The 26642-nt window shown below is 31.0% G+C and overlaps 2 protein-coding genes and 1 pseudogene across 2 annotated transcripts; all 3 read left to right on the top strand.

Moving 5' to 3' along the window:
- Positions 1 to 945: 945 nt before the first annotated feature.
- LOC114398470 (alpha carbonic anhydrase 4-like) lies at positions 946 to 3805 on the top strand (the record flags this gene model as incomplete). The annotated part of the gene is made up of 6 exons (XM_028360669.1): positions 946 to 1164; positions 1754 to 1860; positions 1982 to 2084; positions 2735 to 2893; positions 2988 to 3041; positions 3424 to 3805. Coding segments are annotated over 6 exons (732 nt in total), but the record flags the coding sequence as incomplete, so codon positions are not given.
- Positions 3806 to 7408: 3603 nt separating this feature from the next.
- On the top strand, positions 7409 to 10358 carry LOC114399403 (annotated as a pseudogene).
- A 6813-nt stretch (positions 10359 to 17171) lies between these two features.
- LOC114399690 (transcription initiation factor IIB-2) lies at positions 17172 to 20877 on the top strand. The gene is made up of 7 exons (XM_028361901.1): positions 17172 to 17781; positions 17969 to 17993; positions 19032 to 19161; positions 19247 to 19377; positions 19496 to 19584; positions 20191 to 20267; positions 20520 to 20877. Exons 1-7 carry the CDS (start codon positions 17429 to 17431, stop codon positions 20651 to 20653), a joined length of 939 nt encoding a protein of 312 aa, XP_028217702.1. The 5' UTR covers positions 17172 to 17428; the 3' UTR covers positions 20654 to 20877.
- Positions 20878 to 26642: the final 5765 nt, after the last annotated feature.

Below are 26642 nucleotides of genomic sequence, written 5' to 3'. Positions count from 1 at the left end.
CCTTCTTTTCCAAACGAGTGCATTACACAACCCCCTATATGAAAAATTTGTTGGATGATTCACCATCTATAATTAATTAAAATTGTTTTATCTTGTGATTGAAGATCTAATTGATTTGACAATTGTTTCTTCGATGTTAAATATTAGTAATGAATATTTTCATAAGAAAGATATATCAATACTGAATGTCTAATTTTTTAATGATCAACCAGCATGAACTTTAACTTGTTTTTGCATACAGGAGCTAGATGCATTCATAAAACAACCAATTGTTTCTCCTTTAGTTGATTTTTTGATTCATATGGTTTACTTTTCATTTTTAACCCTTTCCTTATTAAATTAATGTAAATTAGAATTATGGAAAAAACATCAAAAGAAAACGCTTTACGTACGTTTCGTTTCTTTTATGTTACTGAACCTTAATTTTTTTACAACCTTATTTGGGAGTCACGAAATGACTATATCTCATTCACCTTTTCTCCGAGCCCACATCATAAATTAATAGTCTCTCCGCACATTTGTGAAGCTATATACTTTTTTTTCCTTATGTTTTCCCAATTTTTTTTTATCTTTTATCTTTTGTTACCAACCTTTCCTCCTGTTACGAGGCCAATTTCTTATGCCTTTGGGGGAAAAAAAATTAAAGGGTCCTTTGTCGATCTTTCCGAATTTGACATCTTTTAATTTTTCTCACAGTATTTATAACCTTCACTGGTTAATCTCTCAATTTGGACAATGCATGTACAATGCAGTTATTCACAGCTTTACCTGTTGTTGATGCAATTTTAAGGTTCTTCTAATTGTAATATCTTGTGGTCCAATTCAAAAAATCACGGTTGTAGAATAACAATTGAAAATTCAGCCAAAAAAAGAATAACAATTGGAATCATTAATGCCTCATTACTCTTTATTGAGCTTATTGACCTTGGCTTCTCCCTTGTGTGAACAGAAGATGAAGAATATACCTACGCTATAGGAAGTAGCACAGGGCCAGAGAATTGGTGGCGTATCAACCAAAAATGGAAAACATGTGGGGATGGAAAACTACAATCTCCCATTGATCTGCTTGACCAAAGGGTTCAAGAGCTTCCTCAATTGGGTAAACTTAAGAAAGCTTACAAATCAGCTCCTGCTGTCCTAAAGAATAGGGGTCATGACATCGTGGTAAGTCACTATGCGTTCGAGTGAAAGTATGTAAAATTAATTACCAAATGAAGTGATTTATATTTAAATGTTTTTATTCTTAAAAAAACATATTCAATGTATTCAAAATTAATTTTAGACTAAGAATCAGAATCAACTCCTCACTGTAGGGCCAAACATGTGGTGTTGGATATCTAACGTGTATCCAAACTCGCACTCCATCCTATTGGTTCATGAACTTCTTATTTTTCGGGTACCTTTGGATTATGTTCAGTTTTCTGTTTGGCGTGATCCTAACTAAATTTGGAGAATAACTCAGATTCTTGACATTTCTGGATATATATATATACGTTTACACATTAAAGTTTGGCTTGAAAACTCAATTTTGTAGAAACAAGACTTTAGTTGTTTTTGCAAACTTTTATCTGAACATACACTTAGTTGTTGCATCATATTTCACATTAATACATTGGAAATCTTACTTATTAACATGAAGGATAAAAATTTTCTAGTCGCATATATAGCAGTACTTATCAATGGATCAGTACTTCCTGAGAGCTGGGACAAATTTGCATAATGAACCTAATATTTGTGCTTAATGTTTTGACAGCTGGAATGGAAAGGAGATGCAGGCCAGCTTAACATAAATGAAACTTACTATAATCTGATTCAATGTCATTGGCATACACCTTCAGAGCACACGTTGAATGGAACAAAGTGAGTTTTCCATTTTTCATTTAGCTTCTTTAACTGCTTGATGCAGTGCTAAGGAAACTCTTTAGGCTTGGCTTTGCATGATTCTCCATATAAATATAGATGTCTTCTATTTGTTATTTAGGTTTGACTTGGAACTGCATGCAGTCCATACAACCTCTAAAGGAGAGTTTGCTGTTATTGGAATATTGTATAAAATTGGTTCTCCAGATCCCTTTTTTTCAAAGGTTTGCTCTTGACATCTGTGTACACTTCTGAGAATTAGTGTATAGATTACTACATGTTTCTATATCTAGTTTAGATAAATGTTTGCAAATATGTAAATTTAAGTACATATAGTTCTCTTCTCTTCCCTATAAATTGTAAGATAACTTTGCCCCTTCTGTGATTCTGTGAATCTCAAATTTTAGAAGAAGCAGTCTATAGATAAAAATGAAAATAAGGGCTCCTAAATTCTATTCAATGCTGAAACCCTGTCCTTTGCTTTATAAGTAAATAAATGTGGTTAAACTATTTTGTCATTTTAAAAAATGGTCCACAACTACAATTTTGACTGCAATGTCAAGGATTTTGTGATCTTTGCATCTACAATTATAGCCATATCAGCTGCATAGATATATTTATCCATACTTTCCTACAATATCAAGAATACAAAGCTATAGGTGTGACCATAATTTAAAACCTTGCTATTAACATTATTTAACGCAATGATTATACATAAGTCATAAAAGAGAATCTAATTTGATGCTGGAAATGATTATGTGGTTAATTTCGAATTTATGTATTGTAGCTGAGTGATTAATATGGTGCTGGAAATGACTGAGTGATTAATTTCAATTTGTTTTTTCTATAACAAAAACTTTATTCTCTCTGGCAGCTGCTCAATGACATAAAATCAAGTGTGGACAAGGATATAGATGTAGGACTAATCAACTCAAGAGAGATCAAGTTTAAAAGCAGACCGTACTACAGATATGTTGGTTCTCTTACAACTCCAGCATGCACTGAAGGTGTTGTTTGGACAATTGTGAAGAAGGTTCTGTACTTTATTCACATGATTTTCTTAACTGGCAAAGACTATATTTTTACTAGACACCCTTTTCTAAACTTATGTTGCATGTGTATTACAGGTCAGGACAGTCTCAAGCGAGCAATTAAGTGCCTTGAAAGGAGCTGTTCATCATGTAAGTAAATTAGCACCCACTAGATCTATCAAGTTTCCTAAAACAAATGTTTTTGAATTTATATATAACTGGAATACACCGAAAATGTAAAGATATTTTTTTATTTATTTTACATTTAATCATGAACTGACATATAATTAAAAACTACAGACTTTTATAAAAATGACTTTAATTAAAAGTCATATATTTACAAGTAAATTTTAATTAGTTAATTGTGTATATATATATATATATGTATATGTATATATATAAAATGTTTATAAGAAGCATGAATACTTCTCTTTTAGAACTATTTATCAAATCTAAAATTCCCATATAAGTGATCATACAATACAAGTACATCATCTACTTAAGCATTATCTAAATTGCAACTGTTCCACAGGGATATGAGGAAAATGCAAGGCCAACGCAGGAACTTGGTGGAAGACAAGTTTGGTTATATGGACCTATGGAGAATGAAAAGCCTACTTAAATATTTGTATAAAGATGTGAAGGGAAGTAACTGCTTCTACACTTGGCAATAAAGTAGAGTACGAAGTATGTACAAATAAAGGCTACATGAGGGCACGATCAAGCACCTGGAATAATGATCTTTATTATGTTTTAAGTCGTGTTTTTGGTGTGCTTGTTTTTTAGTATGTTGGCTTGATTTGTTTGTGCTGGTATATATGACAGAGTGATAATTTGTACTTTTGAGGAGGGAGATGGTGTGACAAAAACATGAAAAGGAGTTTTATTGTTTAAATTTAAATGAAGTTTGTTGCAAGCTAGCACCAATTGAATGACAATAAAAAACTTCGTACCCCATTGTCCAGAGGCTCTTCGCTATGCAAAGGTATGGGGGAGGGATGTTATACGCAGCCTTACCCTTGCATATGCAAAGAGGCTGTTTCCGGATTCGAACCCATGACCAACATAAAAAAATATTTAGTATAAATCAACATAAAAAAATATTCACACACTTTTTATACATGAGCTTAATGGCTGTAAAATAATTTTATATTATTATTTAATCATAAATTATTATTAATTTATATGATTTTTAATTATTATAAAATTTAACAAATTTACCGTAAGAGAGTGTAATTGAATGATTTCAAAAACTATTTTATACTTAAAACTCCGATTCAACCAATAGACTGTTAATCAGTGCCTCAAGGCCGGTTGAGTTACCGATCCAATTAAAGCATTACGTCTAATTCCGATTGAGAGGTATGAGGTATGATTGCATGGGATCTCGGAACCCTGTCATGGGATGGCATTTTAAAGTTCCTAATCAAAGTAACCATGACTTTCATCCATCATTCTGCTAAAAGAAGTCAAACTAAAGGATGACAAGGTCCTGGAAGCTGATATTGTTGTTGTTGGTGGTGTTGTAGGAAGGCCTCAAAGGGCAGGTTGAAGAGGAGAAGGGTGGAATCAAGGTCAGTGATACCATATTCGGAGGTTTGTAAAATGTGAAGCGTACGTATATAAATTAATTTTCATTTCTAGTTACCAACAATATCATGGAAGCTGATATTGTTGGTAACTAACTAGCTAACCCTGTAATCACCGAGGCACTTGGGATATTAGACACTGCCATTTTGGTAAATTATAATGCAAAAGACATCCACAAACAATTAATATCCATTTTGGTAATTTTATTTCAAAATTAATTTTGATAGTTACTTTTCAGATATCATTAAATATGAAAATTATTTTTTTAATATATATGTATCAAAATAAAAATCACATTATTCTAAAATTACATTTAATTGGAATCAATTCTATAGAATAATCAAGTTGATATCAGAATCAATTATAAAAACACTAATCCAATAACAAATTTGTTTGTTTGTTTCTCTCAGTGTGTGTTTTTTTGTTGTTGTTGATGATTCTCTTATGATATGTTTGAATGAAGTATTTAAAACAAAAAATAATTTTTAAAAAATTTAAAATTTCTAAGTCTAAAATTTTTTGTTTGGATATCATGCTAATTGGAATTTGAAATTTAATTAACTAAAATGTTAACAAAGCATTGATGCTGTACTAATGTGCCCTAATCCCATACTTTTCCAAAGGGATTGTTCATACAGAAAGTCAGGCAAACACAGCAAGGGAGACAATGCAGTTGTTGGACTTGCATACTTTCTCGAATGTAACTGGTGCTGTTGTAGTTATCTTGTATCAGTATTTTTCACCTGGATTGATCGAGAATCTTAATAGAAAGTGTGCTTCTGCCGATATAGAAAATATATTCTTTTGAATTGATTCAAATTACATATCCCTTTTCAAAGTTTAAATTTGTCTCTAATTTTTTCTCTTGGATTACAAATGAGTATGTATCTCTGGCTGGATAAGGAAGGTGTAATGTGTATCTCTTCTATATTTTATATAGAATTTGCTTACTTCACGATCAGACAATGAACCTACATCCACATAATTAAGAATGTGTGTTCACGTACTTACACGTATACATTTAGAAGATAAAGATAAAAATTGATACACAGATCATAGTTTTAAAAATCAATAGGTTCAATTACTGACCCGATAATGACACTAAGTCATTGGTCAAATCGGTGAATTACTAGTTGATCTGCACGATCTGATATGTAATAGAAAAATATAAAAAAATTATATTTGTCTTAAAATATTTAAAAATAATATCATAAATTAATATAATTTCATAACATAAATAATTAGATATTAAAATGTTAAAAAATATCATTATTCAAGTTCAAATAAATAAGTAACAAAGATCGCAAACATAAATAAATAACTAAATAAGTTCAAGTTTAACATATACTCCTATTGTACAATATATAATATAACGTCTATGTAAGGTCCAATATTTTATTGTTGGGACAAGTTCTTCGGCCGGTTTACATTTTTCCAATACATCTATTTCAACAATAATAATTATCATGTTCACAATAAATTAGAAAAACTAAAACATCAACTAACCTTGATATGAAAATAAATTCAACTTATAATCACAAGCAAAGCTGCCTCCCACCGAACAAAATAACACTCAACTAGTTCAAAATAATAAAAACTAACAAAAACACGATGAAATAACCTTCTCTTTTTATGAAACCTTACAACCATCACAAAAATAGTCACTCATATTCCAAAAATCAATCTCTTGGCGCATTGAAATTCACAAGTCTTAAAAAACAAATAAAATATAAATAACACAAGTTAAAATAATGATTATAATCAGAAAAAATGATAAGTGACTCAGTCCAGATTGACGGGTCATTGACTTAATTGCAAACCCGATCGAGTCACTTCGGATCAAAAACACACCTGATTGATCAGATTGGCCGAGTTTGTCCGAGTTTTGAAACTTTAATACAGACAAGTATAACTCATTATACCATGATATAAAATGACATTATGTTTTTGAGGACTGAAATGAATATTCGCTAAAGAAATGTGTCCATGCTCTTTACAGCTGGTCATTCATTTTAAAAAAACTTTATTATTTATTAAATTGCTTGTAATATTCCATTGATTGGCAAGAATTATGGATAGGTAGCGATAATTAAAAAAATATAAAATTCAGAAATGCACTTGGGTACATACAGCCTATGCGGCAAAATTACGAGTCAAAACCCTGTTTTAATTATGCAGCTTCCCCCAATTCAAACGCACAACCCTTTCCCTTTGTCTCATTTTCTCCGTATAAAATACCTTTCATATCCAGATTTTGTTTTGGTTATATAACGAATAAAGATCACTTAGCTTTTCTAATTTTTACTTTTTGAGTAAACTTCCGAACAACTCTAGAATAGGATACTAATCTATTTGGAAGACGCATTGGTCCAAATTGAGAAAAGAATGTCTTAGTTTTGGTTACAAGTTTTGTTATTATTATCATTTTTTATGATTAATTCAATAGGGAATCAGCTTTGAGAATAACGTGTCATCGTTCAAGTATTATGTTTCCTTGCTGACCGAGAGATGCTTCCTTACGAGTTGATTTTTAATTTTTAATTTTTATATATAGCTGATGTTATTTGAATTATTAAGTAACAGGTTCAAATTTCATCAATAGAAATTCATATTAATATTTTATAAAATCCTAACCATTGTAATATACAGTAGTGATGATAGTCATGAATTTACTCAATTAACCTTGATTCAACTCCTAGATGCTTGCCTTCTTTCTTTGATCCATGGTAGCAATAAAATTTCTTCTCTGCACATTGTTTGTCTCCATATTTTTCAAAAGAAAAAAAAAACTCAATTCATACATTCCTTCTTCTCCCTTATACTTTTTCATCTTCCTTTGTTTGCAACGAACAATCAAGGATTTTGAAAAAGTAGTGTTGACGATTAGTGAGTGTTTTGTGTTGTTATCTCTGCTACGTGTTCTGATTCCTGATAAGATAACCATGGCCGAATCATTTATCTTCAGCATCGTGGAGTCACTCATTGAAAAGCTTGCTTCTCGGGCTTTCCAAGAAGCTTCTGAGGCGCTGGACGTATACCATCATCTACGAGAGTTTGAAAAGACTCTCTCATTAGTCAAGGCAGTGCTGCTAGATGCTGAGCAAAAGCAGGAGCATGACCATGTGCTTCGGTAATGGCTGAGGCAGCTCAAAAGTGTCTTCTATGATGCCCAAGATGTGTTGGATGAATTTGAGTGCCAAACACTGCGAAAGCAAGTGCTCAAAGCTCACGGTACCATCAAAGACCAGGTAAGCCACTTCTTCTCAAGTTCTAATCCACTTGTTTTTCGTTCCAAGATGGCTCAGAAAATCAAAGATGTCAGCAAGAGGCTAGACAAGGTTGCAGCTGATAGGCACAAGTTTGGTCTCCGAACAATTGATGTTGACACACGTGTTGTGCATAGGAGAGACACGAGTCGCATGACACACTCCCGTGTGAGTGACTCAGATGTGATAGGAAGGGAACATGATAAAGAAAAGATCATAGAGCTTTTGATGCAGCAGAATCCCAATGATGATGATAAAAGTCTCTCTGTTATCCCCATTGTGGGGATTGGAGGCTTGGGAAAAACTACACTTGCAAAGTTTGTGTTTAATGATAAGAGGATAGACGGGTGTTTCCCATTAAAGATGTGGGTGTGTGTTTCTGATGACTTTGACATTAACCAACTCATTATCAAAATCATCAATTCTGCGAATGTTGCTGATGCTCCTCTTCGCCAACAAAATTTAGACATGGTCGATCTGGAGCAATTACAAAATCAATTGAGAAGCAGACTTGCCGGTCAAAAATTCTTACTTGTCTTGGATGACGTATGGAATGATGACCGTGTTAGATGGGTTGAGCTGAAGAATTTAATAAAGGTAGGGATTGCTGCAGGAAGTAAAATTCTAGTGACTACACGTATTGATTCCATTGCTTCCATGATGGGGACTGTTGCCTCTTACAAGTTACAAAGCCTTTCTCCGGAGAATTCATTGTCTCTTTTTGTCAAATGGGCATTTAAAAACGAAGGTGAAGAGGAAAAGCATCCTCATTTGGTAAATATCGGAGAAGAAATTGTGAACAAATGCAAAGGGGTTCCATTGGCTGTGAGAACATTGGGGAGTTTACTATTTTCAAAGTTTGAGGTAAATGAGTGGGAATATGTGAGAGACAATGAAATTTGGAATTTGCCGCAAAATAAAGATGACATTTTACCTGCACTTAAATTAAGTTATGATTTCTTGCCCTCCTATTTGAGGCAATGTTTTGCACTGTTTTCGCTTTACCCAAAGGATTATGAATTTCTTAGTGATGAGGTAGCTAAGCTTTGGGGGGCACTTGGTCTCCTTGCATCACCTAGAAAGAATGAGACACCGGAAAATGTTGTGAAACAGTATCTGGATGAATTACTGTCAAGATCTTTCCTTCAAGATTTTATCGATGGTGGCACTTTTTATGAATTTAAAATTCATGATTTGGTGCATGATCTTGCTGTATTTGTTGCAAAAGAGGAGTGTCTAGTTGTAAATTCTCACATTCAAAATATTCCTGAGAATATTCGGCATCTGTCTTTTGCTGAATACAGTTGTCTTGGAAATTCATTCACCTCAAAATCAGTAGCTGTGAGAACCATAATGTTTCCAAATGGTGCAGAAGGAGGCAGCGTTGAATCTTTGCTAAATACCTGTGTGTCAAAGTTCAAATTATTGCGAGTTTTGGATTTAAGTGATTCGACATGCAAGACTTTGCCACGTTCCATTGGTAAGTTGAAACACTTGAGATATTTCAGCATTCAGAATAATCCCAACATCAAGAGACTCCCCAATTCCATTTGCAAGCTCCAAAATTTGCAATTCTTGAGTGTTCTGGGATGCAAGGAGCTGGAAGCATTGCCCAAAGGATTCAGAAAATTGATTTGTCTTCGGCATTTGGAGATAACTACAAAGCAACCTGTTTTGCCTTACACTGAGATTACCAATTTGATCTCGCTTGCACGTCTGTGTATTGAATCAAGCCATAATATGGAGTCTATCTTTGGAGGGGTGAAGTTCCCTGCTCTTAAAACATTGTATGTTGCTGACTGTCATAGTCTGAAGTCTTTGCCACTGGATGTTACAAATTTTCCTGAATTAGAAACTCTGTTTGTTGAAAACTGTGTTAACCTTGACTTGGAACTGTGGAAGGACCACCATGAAGAACCAAACCCCAAGTTGAAGTTAAAATGTGTTGGATTCTGGGCTTTACCACAGCTGGGGGCCTTACCTCAATGGCTTCAAGAAACTGCCAACTCCTTACGGACCTTGATTATTAAATACTGCGACAATCTTGAAATGCTTCCGGAGTGGCTGTCAACTCTGACTAATCTGAAATCACTTCTTATATTAGATTGTCCAAAGCTTATATCTCTCCCGGATAACATCCATCACCTCACCGCATTTGAACATTTGCATATCTATGGTTGCGCTGAATTATGCAAAAAATATCAGCCCCATGTCGGTGAGTTTTGGTCCAAAATATCACATATCAAAGACGTCTTCATTGAAGAACCAGGAGGAAGAAGAAGACGAATAGGAATGATTTGTTGAGACATATAAGCGTTGAAGCTCCTTTGGCAACCCCTGGACGTGGATCAGGAATGGTCAAACGTGAAAAAAAGAGGAGACCATGATGTTTGATTTATTGTTGTGGACGTGATTCACGTATTGAGGTGAAGTTATCTTTGGAACTGCTTCTGAGTCTTGGGAGTATCAATTCTCTGATTTCAATGTTGGATTTTTCTTTTTTGTCTTTGTTACTCCTAAAAAGAATAATGTGAATCTAACTCAAAATCAAAAATTAATTTAAGGGATCAGAGTTATCCCTTATTTATAAAATCTATTAGTTGACGTGAAACTTGAATTAATTCATCAAGGTAATGCATGCGTGTGTTTTTTCCACCGCCTATTGTATGTTGTGCTTATTATTTACTGCCTGTTATTTTTATACTGTTATTTTGCTGCGGAACGGCTATATTTGGTGTTGTTGTAACATTTTATAAGGTTATTCTGTTAACATTTTAGTTGGTGCTGTTGGTTCATAATATCAGTGTTATTATATTGCTTGGTTAGGACTAAAGTGTTATTCTTGGTTTATAATGTTGGTTCTTTGCCCGTACAGCAAAAACAGTGATTACTAAAATAAAAACAAAATAATTTGGTAACTAACTATCTAACCCTATAATCAGAGGCAATTGGGATATTACCCAGCCATTTTGGTTAATTATAATGCAAAAGCCACCCACAAACAATTAATATCCATTTTGGTAATTTTACCTTCAAAATTAATTTTGATAATTACTTTTCAAATATCATTAAATTGTGAAAAATAATAGTATTTTTTCCCTTCTCTCCTTTCTCCCAAGCCCTTCTCTTCCATTTCCTACCACCATTATTATTCATACTATTTATTTCCTTTAATTCCAAGGCTTTGTGTTATCTTCATTTTCCTTTCTATTACGTTCAAAATTAATTTTGATAGTTACTTTTCAAATATCATTAATTGTGAAAATCAATTTTTTAATATATTATATATATATATATATATATATATATATATATATAAACAAAAATTACATTATTCTAAAATTACATTTGATCGGAATCAATGCTACCTACGGAATCACATAGATCTCAGTATCAAATATAAACGCACTAATTTAATCACAAACTCTTGGTGAGCATACCATTTCACATCAAATTGTGTTAATTTAATCATTTGTTTAATACATGTCTCTTTGATTAAATTCTTTTTATCTTCCACTTTTTCTTTCATGAAAACTGAAAATAAATTTGAGATTAAAATTATAATTTTATCTTAAATGGTATAGTAAATTGTTAATAATTAATTATTTGAATATATTTAGTCTATAATTTATTTTAATTTTAATTGTTATAATTGACGTCTCGATCGTCAATGTCTCTCTTACAAAGGTGTTCCACACCTAGCTACCTTCCTCCATAAAATCAATAGGAGAAATTGAAAAACATTCCTAAACCTAAATTTTAACAATTTTCAAATTTTAGAACCTCGATTTCAACCTTGCAACCAACATCAAAAGTTCTTGGCAAGAAATTAGGAATTTTTTTTAGATAGGTCAAACCTCAAAAGAAAATTAGGAATTTATATTTTTCATAAAAAAAAGGAGAAACAAAAGTATTTAAGCAAAAGGTTTCAAAACTACACCATCACCTCCTCAATGCTTCTTCTTATCACATTTTAAATACAGTTCCGGAGCATATATCTTCACATATGATTTTTTTTGTTGCAGACTATTTACATTATTTGGGTTGTAGAGAATTACAATTTCAACCCAAAAAATTGGAGATTTAGATATAAATGGAAAGGAAAAGGAGGATGTTAATAAAGGAGAGGTACAAGAAACAGAGGTGGGAACATTGCTGAAAAAATTAGATGGTGAAGAATGGTGCAAAGAAGATGAACGGGTTCAAAAGTAATTTTTTTTTCAATAACATGAGTTAAAGTTAGAATTAACCGTAAACATCTTAATTTGAATTGTGTGTTGAATAGAGATTAAAATTATTAATTTTTTAAATACAATAACTACATGTCTTAATTTTAAAATAAAGAAATCAAAATTATATATTAAAAAAATAAATAGACCAAAATCCCATTTTAGCTTAAATATAATTAATTGACATTTTTTCCTTAGCGGGTAAATAAATTGGTATTTCTACCATAACCGTACCATAAACCAACATACCAAACATACGTAGTAATAAGTAACTAAAATGATAATGTTGACAACTTGTACGAGAAAATAGGCACATTGGATGACAAACATGGATGACAATCCTTGCACGCACACGCACACCACACACACAACACAAGCACACCACACACACGCACACATATTGTAAAACCCTTGATTTTTATTTTTTTATTTTTCATGTTAGAGAAAATGAAAAAAGGTGTCATTGTTGTGATACATCATTTTGGCAAATTGAGGGAACCATAATATCTTGATGTTCCTCCCTAACATGATGTTTAGCCCCTTTTTATTTTGTGTTTATTCCCGTTCTAAAAAGCAGTTTTATGCAAAAATCTTTGATCATTTTCTTTCCAATAATTTTAATTTCTCTAGTATGAATTTGATTTTCCTTCTTTTTCCAAATGAGTGCATTACACAACCCCCTATATGAAAAATTTGTTGGATGATTCACCATTTATAATTAATTAAAATTGTTTTATCTTGTGATTGAGGATCTAATTGATTTGACAATTGTTTCTTCGATGTTAAATATTAGTAATAAATATTTTTATAAGAAAGATATATCAATACTGAATGTCTAATTTTTTAATGATCAACCAGCATGAACTTTAACTTGTTTTTGCAGACAGGAGCTAGATGCATTCATAAGACAACCAATTGTTTCTCCTTTAGTTGATTTTTTTTATTCATATGGTTTACTTTTCTGTTTTAAGCTTGCCTTATTAGATTAATGTAAATTAGAATTATGGAAGAAACATCAAAAGAAAACGCTTTAGGTACGGTTTCTTTTATGTTACTGAACCTTAATATTTTTACCACCTTATTTGGGAGTCACAAAATGACTATATCTCATTCACCTTTTCTATGAGCCCACATCATAAATTAATAGTCTCTTCGCGCATTTGTGAAGCTATATACTTTTTTTCTTCTTATGTTTTTCCACTTTTGTTTTTATCTTTTGTTACCAACCTTTCCTCCCGTTACGAGGCCAATTGATCTTATGCCTTTGAGGGAAAAAAAATTAAAGGATCCTTTGTCGATCTTTCCAAATTTGACATCTTTTAATTTTTCTCACAGTATTTATAACCTTCAGTGTTTAATCTCTCAATTTGGACCATGCATGTACAATGCAGTTATTCACAGCTTTACCGGTTGTTGATGCAATTTTAAGGCTCTTCTAATTGTAATATCTTGTGGTCCAATTCAAAAAATCACGGTAGAATAACAATTGGAAATTCAGCCAAAAAAAGAATAACAATTGGAATCATTAATGCCTCATTACTCTTTATTGAGCTTATTGACCTTGGCTTCTCCCTTGTGTGAACAGAAGATGAAGAATATACCTACGCTATAGGAAGTAGCACAGGGCCAGAGAATTGGTGGCGTATTAACCCAAAATGGAAAACATGTGGGGATGGAAAACTACAATCTCCCATTGATCTGCTTGACCAAAGGGTTCAAGAGCTTCCTCAATTGGGTAAACTTAAGAAAGCTTACAAATCAGCTCCTGCTGTCCTAAAGAATAGTGGTCATGACATCGTGGTAAGTCACTATGTGTTACGTGCTGCGAAAATGATAGTTAGTTTCGAGGTTACGAGTGCCTCCAGAATAAGAGGAAGAGAAGAGATAAAACTTGGAATTCGAGGGCCAAGCTGCCTCCAAGAACTAAGAGAAGAAGGAAAGAGAATTATGCAATTTCGCATTCATATTCTGGAAGCGCCATTACAGGGTATATATGTTAGCTACAAAGGAAAAGAGATACGAAATCAGAAAATATTCTTGGAATACACCGATGTAAAGATATTCTTTTTTATTTTATATTTAATCATGAACTGACATATAATTAAAAACTATAGACTTTTATAAAAATGACTTTAATTAAAAGTCATTTATTTAATTTTAATTAGTTAATAGTATATATATATAAAATGTTTTTCAAGAAGCATGAATACTTCTCTTTTAGAACTATTTATCAAATCTAAAATTCCCATATAAGTGATCATACAATATCGACTTAAGCATTATCTAAATTGCAACTGTTCCACAGGGATATGAGGAAAATGCAAGGCCAACGCAGGAACTTGGAGGAAGACAAGTTTGGTTATATGGACCTATGGAGAATGAAAAGCCTAATAAAATATTTGTATAAAGATGTGAAGGGAAGTAACTGCTTCTACACTTGGCAATAAAGTAGAGTACGAAGTATGGACAAATAAAGGCTACATGAGGGCACGATCAAGCACCTGGAATAATGATCTTTATTATGTTTTAAGTCGTGTTTTTGGTGTGCTTGTTTTTTAGTATGTTGGCTTGATTTGTTTGTGCTGGTATATATGAGAGTGATAATTTGTACTTTTGAGGAGGGAGATAGTGTGACAAAAACATGAAAAGGAGTTTTATTATTTAAATTTAAATGAAGTTTCTTGCAAGCTAGCACCAATTGAATGACAATATTTAGTATAAATCAACATAAAAAAATATTCACACACTTTTTATACATCAATTTAATGGTTGTAAAATAATTTTACATTATTATTTAATTATAAATTATCATTAATTTATATGATTTTTATTTATTATAAAATTTAACAAACTTACGGTAGGAGAGTGTAATTGAATGATTTCAAAAACTATTTTATACTTAAAACTCCGATTCAACCAAGAGACTGTTAATCAGTGCCTCAAGGCCGGTTGAGTTACCGATCCAATTAAAGCATTACGTCTAATTCCGATTGAGAGGTATGAGGTATGATTGCATGGGATCTCGGAACCCTGTCATGGGATGGCATTTTAAAGTTCCTAGTCAAAGTAACCATGACTTTCATCCATCATTAAGGTAAAAGAAGTCAATCTAAAGGATGACAGGGTCCTGGAAGCTGATATTGTTGTTGGTGGTGGTGTTGTAGGAAGGCCTCAAAGGGCAGGTTGAAGAGGAGAAAGAAGGGTGGAATCATGGTCAGTGATACCATATTCGGAGGTTTGTAAAATGTGAAGCGTACGTGTATAAATTAATTTTCATTTTTAGTTGTGTGATTGTTTTTGGAATAGTGATAGGATGTGACTTCATTATAACTATATTTTAGAATTAAATTATATAGGAATTTGTAATTTTTTTCTTAATTCTTTCTTTTTCAGCAAGAAAAACATGTTAATTAAGGAAAATAAATTAATTCAGGAAAGTAAAAATGAACTTAACACGAAAAGTTCGTTTAGTTAAACTAATTTACACCAATAAAAAGAAGAGAAAAAAAGGAAAAAAAAATACATAGAAATCTCAAGATAATATAATTCTTTATAAAAAGGAGTCTCACATCGTCTAAAAGTAATCTCACATTAGAATATATAAGTGAGAGACAACCCTCACCCCTTGAGCTAACAATACATCAAAGAGTAGCTTTGGTGAGTTAACTTCCCAATATTGTTTTGAATTTAACTTTTATAATAATTTACTTTTCTTTTCCTTTTTGTTTTTAATTAATTAATTTAAATTCTTGTTTAATTTTTTCTCTTGTTTGATTTAATTTTGTCAATTTAAATCATTGTTTTCTTGTAACATTTTCCAAAAAAATTTCTTTAACTTCTTTTATTAATAAAATATTTATCTACCTAAGTATAATCAGAATTCCTGTGAATCTGAGACTTAGACTTTGATTTTAACTTTACTACTTGGGATGAATTGGTGCATTTGTCAATCCATCAACACATATGCTTTTTAGAATCACTTTCTTAGCATGTATAATTTTTTATTATTTTTTAAGATTATCCTTAATCAATATTTAGTGAGAGTAGAATATAAAAAAAATAAGAAAATGATCATTAATTAAAGAAATAAATGATATATTAGAAAATCACCTAATATTTTTTTAAAAAAAATAATTGAACAAATTAATTACATTCCTTAATACTTGTGTTAAAACCTTAAACATCATATAGTTTTTTTTAATTATGTTATTGTACGAAGTATTTACCAACTTTATCAATTATTAATCTCTGTTGAATAAATTGACAGACTATTTTTAGTGGATTCTTCCCTCCTAATCATGTTTCTTTTCATCCACAAAACTAAATCCAAGACATTGTTTAAGAGGACTTAGTGCTATTCATATGAACAACTAGTTGGTAAACATCATATAATTGGAATAGAGGGAGTATATATTTTTTTATTTTTTTAACAACATAAGAATAATGAGTGTAATAAATGATAAACACATGGTGCAAGTGTAATTTGTTCTTGTTGTTAGTATTATCCCAAATAGGCAAGGAGTAGGGTCTGGATAGGATCCTATAATACTCTTTTTATATCTATAAATAATACTTGTACTAAGTATCATATTTGCATGGGTAATAATTTTAATCCTCATTTTCATACCATGAGTATTCATATATTCATATTCACACCCGTATTTATTTATGATCCACGATTTACTTATGTATAAAGTTAATAATAACAAATCAATAAAAAAAAATTAATTAAAACAATTAATATAAATATAATAAAATTTCATTATTGAATAAATTAAACATAACATTAAAAATATACACACATAAATATTAAAAACAAACAAACATAACATTTGTTTGTCTAAACTCAAATTATAAATAAATAAAATTAAAAAAAATAATCATTCAACATAAAAATTATTAAAATTAATGTTCTAATTGTTTAATAAAAAATTTAGTATTTTTTACTCTTTAATAATAATACTATTAAAGATTAAAAACTTAGAATATTAATCATAAAAAATATAATTATTTTTTTACAAACAAGACGGGTTAGACACAATAGTATTCGTGTTTACACCCATACTTACATAAATTTGTGAATATATATTTATCTTGTACTCAGTTTTAATATTACAAATATTTATCCAATTGCTTGTACATATTTTTAGGAGTATATATAAGATATGGATACACTTTTTTCTTCCCTAACTAGACATAATCGGTATGGGATGTCCGAAACGTTGATAAGAAAGGGCGAAAATGGTCAAACTGAGCACGAAAACCACATGAGTTTCCTAAACCAGTCACACGACAATTCACTCACCCCTTCATTTGAACACAACTTAACATAAAAAAAATATCCAACACAAGAGTATGTTGTTTGAATTTGAACGGAAATTCAATTCTCTCCTCTCCCCTTTCATGTCTCACAAACAAAAACCGATGCAAAGTCTCAAAACCCCAGAGAGAGATGTCTGACGCGTTCTGCAGCGACTGCAAGAGACAGACCGAGGTGGTGTTCGACCACTCGGCGGGGGACACGGTGTGTTCCGAGTGCGGCCTCGTCTTGGAGTCTCACTCCATTGATGAAACCTCCGAGTGGCGAACCTTCGCGAATGAGTCCGCCGACAACGACCCTGTCCGTGTCGGTGGGCCCACCAACCCGCTACTAACCGACGGCGGCCTCTCCACCGTCATCGCCAAGCCCAGTGGCGGCTCCAGCGAGTTCCTATCGTCCTCTCTCGGCCGCTGGCAGAGCCGCGGCTCCAACCCCGACCGCGGCCTCATCGTCGCCTTCAAAACCATCGCCACCATGTCCGATAGGTCAGTCACACACACTCCACACATTTCGGAGTTATAAGGTTTGGAAAGGAAAAGGTTGTGTCCATTAACAAATTAACTACTAATATTTATATAATAAAAAAACACTTCACACACACTTATTGATTTTCTTGATTTTTTATTTTAAATTAGCATTTGTTTAGCTGACGTGGCTAGTGAAAAATTTCAGGTTGGGACTCGTTGCAACCATCAAGGTATCGCATATTGTCTTGCGTACTTTTTTTTTTTTTTTGATTGTTTATGAACCTGCTTACTGGTTTGTATCATTTGGGATTTTAAGTTTTTGGAGAAGTCCTTTCTGCATGGTGCGCAAGTGCTGCGAGCTAACCATTAAGAGCAAGGTGTTAAAAAATGATCCTTGGCAGTATTTTTTCCTCAATGTCAAGGTCTTTGTTGCTGTATTTGTCCGCAATTTCTCACACTATCAAGAAACGGGACGAAGAAGTTATGACCACAACCATTTTTTAAAACTTGATTGATTCAATGAAGAGTTTTTAAACGTCTAAAAATTTGAAATGTAAAGTAACTCAATTGAAACCTATCAAACTCTGTTCAATTGTGAAATGTCATTCTTGGATTTCTTGATGTGCCCTCTGTAATCCTCCACCGGAAAGTGAAAGTCCTTTTCGGAAACACACTGGCCTTTCCACTTTGTGGGAATGGGATCCAAGTTCTGATCTCGAAGGTCCAACCTGCATGGTAGACGTGTTCTATTAGAATGAGGAATTTTAAAAATTCCACCTATTTTAGTGAAATTTTAAATTCTTGATTTTACCAAAGGATTAAAAATGCTGGAGAATTCCTTAAATTCTGGAATTAAATAATCTAAACAAAGCATTTTACTGAGTAGTAATTAAAATACCCTTAAAAGTTACATTACTCCAAATACTTTATCCAAACACAAGGTAAAAGTTTCTTTTGAAATTCATTTTAACGGTTAAAAATTTGTCTCTCAAGTTCACAATGCTACAAGTTGGTGAAACAAGCAAGTTCATAAAGCAAGTAATACCGAGTGATGACTGCATGCTAACTGAAAGAAAGAGGATCAAACAATGTTTCTTAATGCCAACCCGTTATGTCAAACTTGTCAGAGCAATGTTTATATACTTTGCATTATGTCAATTGCTCCTTGAAGAAGCTATTGTAGTTTATCTTTCTTGTGTTCAACATCAAATTTCATGTAAAGTTAGTAATTGTACTCCTCTTATGTTGTTTTTGCTATTGATTTGAAGGATCGGGCTAATGAGATATATAAACGAGTTGAAGATCAGAAGTCTAGTAGAGGAAGAAATCAGGATGCATTATTGGCTGCTTGCCTGTACATTGCTTGTCGACAAGAAGACAAGCCACGCACTGTAAAGGGTACAGCTTATGATTCTTTTTGACATTTAGATGCTTCCTGATTTATCTTTCCCTGAGCTTCCCTGAACCTACGAATTTCAAATAGAAATTTGCTCTGTTGCCAATGGAGCCACAAAGAAGGAAATTGGCCGAGCGAAAGAATACATAGTAAAACAACTGGGATTGGAACAGGGCCAATCTGTAGAGATGGGAACAATACATGCTGGGGACTTTATGGTGAGTTTCTTAATTGATGGTTACTTACGTAGCACTGTTTGCTAATTTAATCGTTGTGTTAGCTGGCTAATTAATCTTATTTTTGTGTCACTAACATTATTTTCTCCTCAATCATTAGAGACGTTTTTGTTCTAATCTCGGAATGACTAATCAAGCTGTTAAAGCTGCTCAGGAAGCTGTCCAGAAATCAGAAGAATTTGATATAAGGTAAATTTTAGTTTGTCTTGTAGTTCTTTAGAAATTAGAGGATGGAATAGATGTTCACTGATAAGGTTGGCCTGTCATATTATTTAGTTTTTCATACTAATACATTATGCATGCCTACAGTTATTGTTGATTATGAATTCAATAAATACCTAGAATTGCTTCTAAGAGAAATTTCAGGGAGCAAAAGTAAAAACTTGGCAGTGTTTCTGTTATAAAATGAACCAACAATACCAGCTTAAGATTAGGACTTTATAATTATTAGTGCTCAAGGTTGTGCAGATTAGCTTTAGATTTAATGCTATTGCTGTTTGAGTACAAGGGTGTCATTATGGATAAGAAATCTTTGAGTTTCTCGAGATGTGTGCTGCACTTATGGGGGAAGTGGAGACTATGGGAACATGGGGCATGTTGGTGAGATGAGAAACTGAGGGGTGTGTACTGTGTATCATTGGCATGTTTGAGAAAAGTAGAAACACAATTTTTTTTTCAGTCTATTTCATTGCACCTTAATTTTGCACGAATCCACTTCTTCCTTTTTCCACAATTTTTCAGATGGATGCTATTATTTTCTTATGACAGATACTAATAACATCTTTAATCTGCCAGGAGGAGTCCCATATCAATTGCTGCAGCAGTTATATACATCATAACTCAGCTTTCTGATGATAAAAAACCTCTCAAAGGTCAGTGCAACTTCTTAGGGTGAAACATGAAATCAATGAAATACAAACAGATTGATTGGTTTAATTAATCGTGAAAATCGTCTCTCCGATTTCTTGTGCAGTGAATTTTGAATTTGCAGTTAAATTTGATTGCAAATAGGTTTCTAAAAGAATATTCATATCTATGAAGGTCTTTGTAATCATAGGAGTTAAGCTGCTGAACTATTGCACATTTGTATCTGATCTAAAATCTAACCTACGGTGTTGGTGCAGATATATCAGTTGCCACAGGAGTTGCAGAAGGAACCATTAGGAACTCATACAAGGATCTTTATCCCCATGTTTCAAAAATAATACCAAGCTGGTATGCAAAAGAAGATGATTTGAAGAACCTGTGCAGTCCTTAAAGCAAAACAATAGCGACCACATTTAACAACTTAGATGCCATTGGAACGTTCTGTTCTGGATCTACTGAACTGTTTTATACTTTTAATTCAAAATGAAAATGCCTCTTCTATTAGTATTTTCTTCTTCTAACTGCACATTAATTTTGGTTAACCCTCCCAATTTGAGAATTCTAGGGGAGAGGCACCGCTGATATATAGAATTAGCTCAACCTTTATGATAGTAAGCTCATTTTGCACTTGCGTTGAAATTGCTGGGTCATATAGGGTAATAGTTATTTGTAGCATGAGAAATGCTAAATGCTCTAATTTTTTTTTTGAATATATCTTTTATTATTAGATGAAGTTTATTGGAAATCTCAATTTTGTAGGGTTCATTATTTTTTCTTTTTAATTTTGTAATTTTAATAAATTAACTAACAAATAACAATAGTGTGTTGTAGGAGTGTGTTAGTGCTAATGTGTTAAAAAAAGTACGTTGGAGAGTGTATCTTTAGCAATTCTTTTGTAGCTTTGTAGATTATACAAGATACTATTGAATCTGACGCTGGTTGGAGACTAATTAAAGCTTTGTGAACTGCATGATCGTTTACTTTCATACTAGGTTTGTGCACAAATTGCATAATACTTCTACCTAAGGTCTCCTAAAATTATAGACTGGAGACTAATTAAAGCTTTGGGAACTGCATGATCGTTTACTTTCATACTAGGTTTGTGCACAAATTGCATAATGCTTCTATCTAAGGTCTCCTAAAATTATAGACGATTGTTTAGCATTTATCAGCCCCTTTAAGTTTTACAAATTTGGTTTGTGATTAGCTTCGACAAATGTTTCTCTTTATTTAGATCCTATTAAATTCACTTTTTTTTTCTTCTATTGAATTAAAAAATAGGTTTAATTAATCCATTTTTTTATATAAAATATCTATCTACATAGATATATATAAATAAGATATCTACTAATTAATTTAAATAGAATCAATTGAATATCTAGTTGGAGCCTATATGACAAGACCAATCAATAAAAATACTTTAACATTATCTTTGTCATATATTTTACACATCACACTGTATATATATTATATTCATGGAATACAATTTACTTTCAAGATATCTTTGGTAGTGAAATAGTAGTCCATTGTGGAAGACACAATGGAATCTAATAAGTGTGATTTTGAAAAATTGTTTACATAATTTTTTTCTATTCAAAGAAATTATTCATCAAAATAATAAGTTATTATTTAATATCAACACATCTAAAATTGCTAAATGTTAGGGGTTTTTCTATTTAATTCTTTTGCTTGTTGTTGAATATCTCGTTCAAACACATCTTGTGTTTATTTCTTGAGTTTATAGTGAGTTACAAATAGAATTTAAAAAGGTCAAATCTTTGATGATTCTAAGATACATTTAATTTGTAATTTTTTTAATTAATAATTATAAGTGCCATTTTACTTTTAAGAATTTATACATCAAATCAAACAATAAATGTTACAATAAAAATAAAATTAGAACTTTTAAAAATATTTTCAAACCATATATACACCCTTAGTTTTTGTTATTACCACGTGTTGGCTAGACAGTTTTTGAATATTTTTTTTCGTTTATTTTATTTAATTAGTCTATTATTCCTTCTTTTACTGTTTTTTTTTAATTGGTGCAAATTCAATGCACGGGTTTTAATGTTAGTTTACTTATCATTTTAGTTGAAAGGGAATTCACGTAATAGTTTTGGGCCTGCAAAAAAGCCCTACTGATCATAGAATACAAAAGAACCTGCCACGTCCTATGATTTCTCATGCGTGCCAATAGTTTTTAGCTCAGAATTTATAGTCATTAGATTTTATTACAAGCTTCAATGTAGTCGTGGGTGACCTGCACCAAGTGTAGTAGCATAGTTGGATCAGGAATCTTTTGTTTATTAATCAATGTACTGTATATGAAATTATACGTGTGTGTAAATATTTATATACACATTTATTAATATGTATTTTATAAAATTAAAAATAATTGAAAATTTATATTAAAATTGCAATAATATAAAAGTTTAATCATGCTTTTAATCCTTTAAATTAGGGGTCTATTTTTTTAATCCTCCAAATAAAAATTTTCACTTTTAGATTCTCAAAATTTTTTACAAAAAATATTCTTTTTAATCATTCCACTAGAATTTGAGAGAATAAAAATTATAGTTTTTTTGGGGGAAATTAAAGAAAAAAGAAATATACCTCTAAATTAAGAGACTAAAGATTTAATTAAGTTAAATGAAAAAATAGAATGTAAACGTATAAAACACTCTATCGCACTAAGCATCGATTGAAGTTCTTTTTTTGTACCAATAGAACAGAGTCAACATACTAGTTCTATTGATGTTCGAAGATATTTGATGTGGTCTTTAATTCGATAAATTATTAACAAAGTACAAAATAACAATGATGTTGTGGTTCTACAGAGAAGAAAGGATTCCTCCCACGCGAGGGACTATCTGAACCATTATTTTGTTGCATCCACGTGCTAATATCCATTAGCCATACATATTCCACATGTAGCTAGCATAAAGCACCTTTGAGTGGAATATTAATCTAGAATGTCTCCCCATGTTTGATTTCAACATTATTATTATTATTATTTTGAAACAAAATGTAATCCTAACTCACAACTCCACTCATGTAGGAACGTGTCAATTCATGCATTCATATGCCATTAGGATGAGCTGGAGATAAAAACATAGAGAGCTTTATGATCATAAAAATATAAATGATTTAATTATGTTTTTAGTCATTCAATTAGTAGGTATATTTGTTTTAGTTTTTTAAACATAAGTTTATATTTTTTTAATTTACCAAATTCAAAAATAGTTTATTATCAAATAGCTGCATGAATCAAATCAATTGTCGTAAAATTATTATAATTTAACCAAATGTTTAGGATTCAAATTTTGAATATGTGGCTATGCAAATATCTAGAGGAAAAGTTTTGTGCCTATAGTAACTTTATCCAATTCAATCAAAATTGTCTCCAATAAAAAGTACTTTTCATCTAAACAAAAAATATAAAAATATATTTTTTTAATCTTTTCCTCAAATTAAAATTGGTATATTTTAGTCTATCATGCCAAAGGACTAAAACAATTTTTTTTTGAATTTGAATGACTAAAAAAGGCAACTTTTTAACTTGGAGGATTACAAATTACATAACATTTCTTAATTTAATTGACTAAAAATATCAAAATTAAAAATATCTAATAATCACATGATTTTGTATCTTAATTTTTAACAGTTAATGAATAAAAACTTTTGAAAAGAAAAACTAGACAAAGTGATGGATGGTGATGGTTCCGTTGCCATTGGGAAAAAGTTTTGCAACTAATACTCACATAGAGGTGGGGAATAGCAGCACTGTTTTGAGTTTGAGTTGAATTTCTCTCTGCCTCCTTCCTTCTTCCTTCACCCGCCTCTTATCTGTCATCTGTCCAATCCTTGATAAAAGATGAAGGATTGATGGCCATACATGTGTGTGTGTATCCACCAAATTCAACAACACAAACTATGATTGCACCTCTGGTTTCACTCAAAACTGCAACTTATTCCGGTACAATCTTAATTACTATTTTAAGGCTGCCTTTGGTATAGGCCAGAAGAAATGAAAGAAAAGAATATAGTAACTGAGAAAATAAAACAAGAAAAATAAGTAAAATATACAATTAAATATATTTTTCATCTTTTTAATTTAGTGTTTTTAATTTTTATTTATGTAATTTTTTTTGTTTTAGTTCTTATAATATATATATATATATATATATATATATATATATATATATATTATTTTTTGTCTTTAAAATATTTTAGATAGTATTTTGAATAATAAAAATACTTTTAAAAAATGAAAAAAATATTATCTAAAACACTTTAAGAATAAAAAATAAAAAAAATACATTTTTCAATAATTAAAATAATTTTTTTCAGAGACAAAAAAATGCTAAATTATAGGGATAAAAAATAGATTTAAATCTAAAATATAAAATAAAAATAAATATTATTTGATAGAAGAAAAATATAATTGAATAATAAATATTTAAATTAAATTTATTTAATAAGGAAAAAAACAAGGGATATTAATGTGTAATAAAAGAAATCAACTCATGTAAGAGGGGATGAGATTTGAGAGCAAACCGACTAATCAACGCTTGCCAGCATTGGAGAGAAAAGTATGTATAGCTTGCCAAAAAAAAAAAAGAATATTCCACTAACTTCTCATTGCATCTGAACGAGAGATTTTACCCGTGGGATCCATCCAAAAATTCAAATGTTTCATGCATTTCATATCTCCCAAACCACGAAATTTGTGCACACTACATTTTCACACAATTCTTTTTTTTTTCTTTCATGCCAACTAAACAAGGGTAAAAATGTAATTTATTGTTAGGTTGAAAACTTTGATTGATCATTAGTAGAGTATTATTGTTTACTTATTTTTTTTTTAATTTATAAGATTTGAATATGAGACTTTATTTTAAAAAAATTTAATTTAATTTTATTTAAACTAGCAACTTATTTGTTGTGATTGTAGTACTTAAAGATATATGTTAATTTTATCACTTAAATCACATGAATTTTTTTAAAATTTAAATTTAAATGAGCTACGTGCTTTATAGTTTATTATCAACATTTTACATGCACTTTTAATTAGAATCAAAAGTGTAAAAAATACTAAAAAAATTCACGTAAATCTTATATCAAAATAGCACAAAAGTTGAAAAAATTTCCACCATTACCTACTATATGAAAAATAGTCTCAATTATTTATACCAATTATAAACATGCATTGAAACATGAAAAGACGCGATGCGATGCGAGCACACCTAAAGTTGGACCACCATAGTGTACTTGTTGCTTAATTGAAGGATCAGACGAGGCACAGCTTGGTCATCTCAACCCCTTTACACATCATCTTCCTCGATGTTAAACCACGAATTATGGACCACTTCAAAAGTAAGTTGGAAGTGTGTCCAACATTACGTGCAATTAATTCCCTTTTTTTTTATTTTCTTTAACTATTTGAATAAACCCAAAAGAAATAGATGAAATGAAACATGATAGAAGATGGGAAAAGGAGTTAGTTATCTTCTTGATGCAGATATTATTATCTTTTGGGATCTATTGATAGTGGCTGTTTCGAATTGGTGGTGTTTCGGGGGTATTGGATATAGGTGCAACGCTGAGAAGGCAATGCGGATAATCATGGGTTTAGTTTGTTGCTTTAATATTTGGGTTTTGAATTTTATTCTTGTAATATAACCGATCTTGTGTAATTTGGCCTGGGTATACCTTGTACTCATACTTCTTTCTCAATAATATTATTCTGATTTTAGCCTTTAAAAAAGTTAAGAATTTGCTTAGGAAGTTATTGTCAGTTAAATTTGATAAATTTTAAAGCAATTGTAGAATTTTAAAACTACATATACACTTACCGTTTAAAATTTTAGAAAATCCTTATAAAATCGGTCACCACACCATGAATATATTACATTAGATTATGACGAAATTTCTTTTAGAAACATCTCGATTCATAATAATATTGATCAAACAAACGCAATAAAATTTAAATCATAAGTGATTTCTGATCTATGCGTTCTTTTAATTTGTTCGAGTAAAACGAAATCCTTCTTATAAGTTGTAAAGTAAGTATGTTCAAGTAAAATTTGTTCAAATTAAATATAAAATAAAGATATAATTTGATTTGTTTCAATTTTAATATAATATCAAATCTGAATCAAATTAAATCAATTTTTTTTAGTTTGATTCAATTTAGTTTAACAATTTTTTATTTATCATAATTTAAAATTTATCAACTAAACTTACATAATTATTATGTTATATTATTTTAAAAATAAATTTTTTTTTATTAAATTTTGTTTAACATATTTTAGTTAAAATCTATTGTTTTCACTTCTATATAACATTAATATAAAACATTATTACTAGCTTTTTTT

Source organism: Glycine soja, chromosome 19 (genome assembly GCF_004193775.1).
Source record: "Glycine soja cultivar W05 chromosome 19, ASM419377v2, whole genome shotgun sequence".
Lineage (NCBI taxonomy): Eukaryota > Viridiplantae > Streptophyta > Magnoliopsida > Fabales > Fabaceae > Glycine > Glycine soja.
This window is presented reverse-complemented; position numbering and strand designations above follow the sequence as displayed.

Coding starts and splice junctions, on each gene's coding strand:
- LOC114399690 (XM_028361901.1), top strand. CDS start 17,429: ATGTCTGACGCGTTCTGCAGCGACTGCAAGAGACAGACCGAGGTGGTG. Junction 17,994..19,031: donor GACTCGTTGCAACCATCAAG/GTATCGCATATT, acceptor ATTGATTTGAAG/GATCGGGCTAATGAGATATA. Junction 19,585..20,190: donor TCAGAAGAATTTGATATAAG/GTAAATTTTAGT, acceptor TTAATCTGCCAG/GAGGAGTCCCATATCAATTG.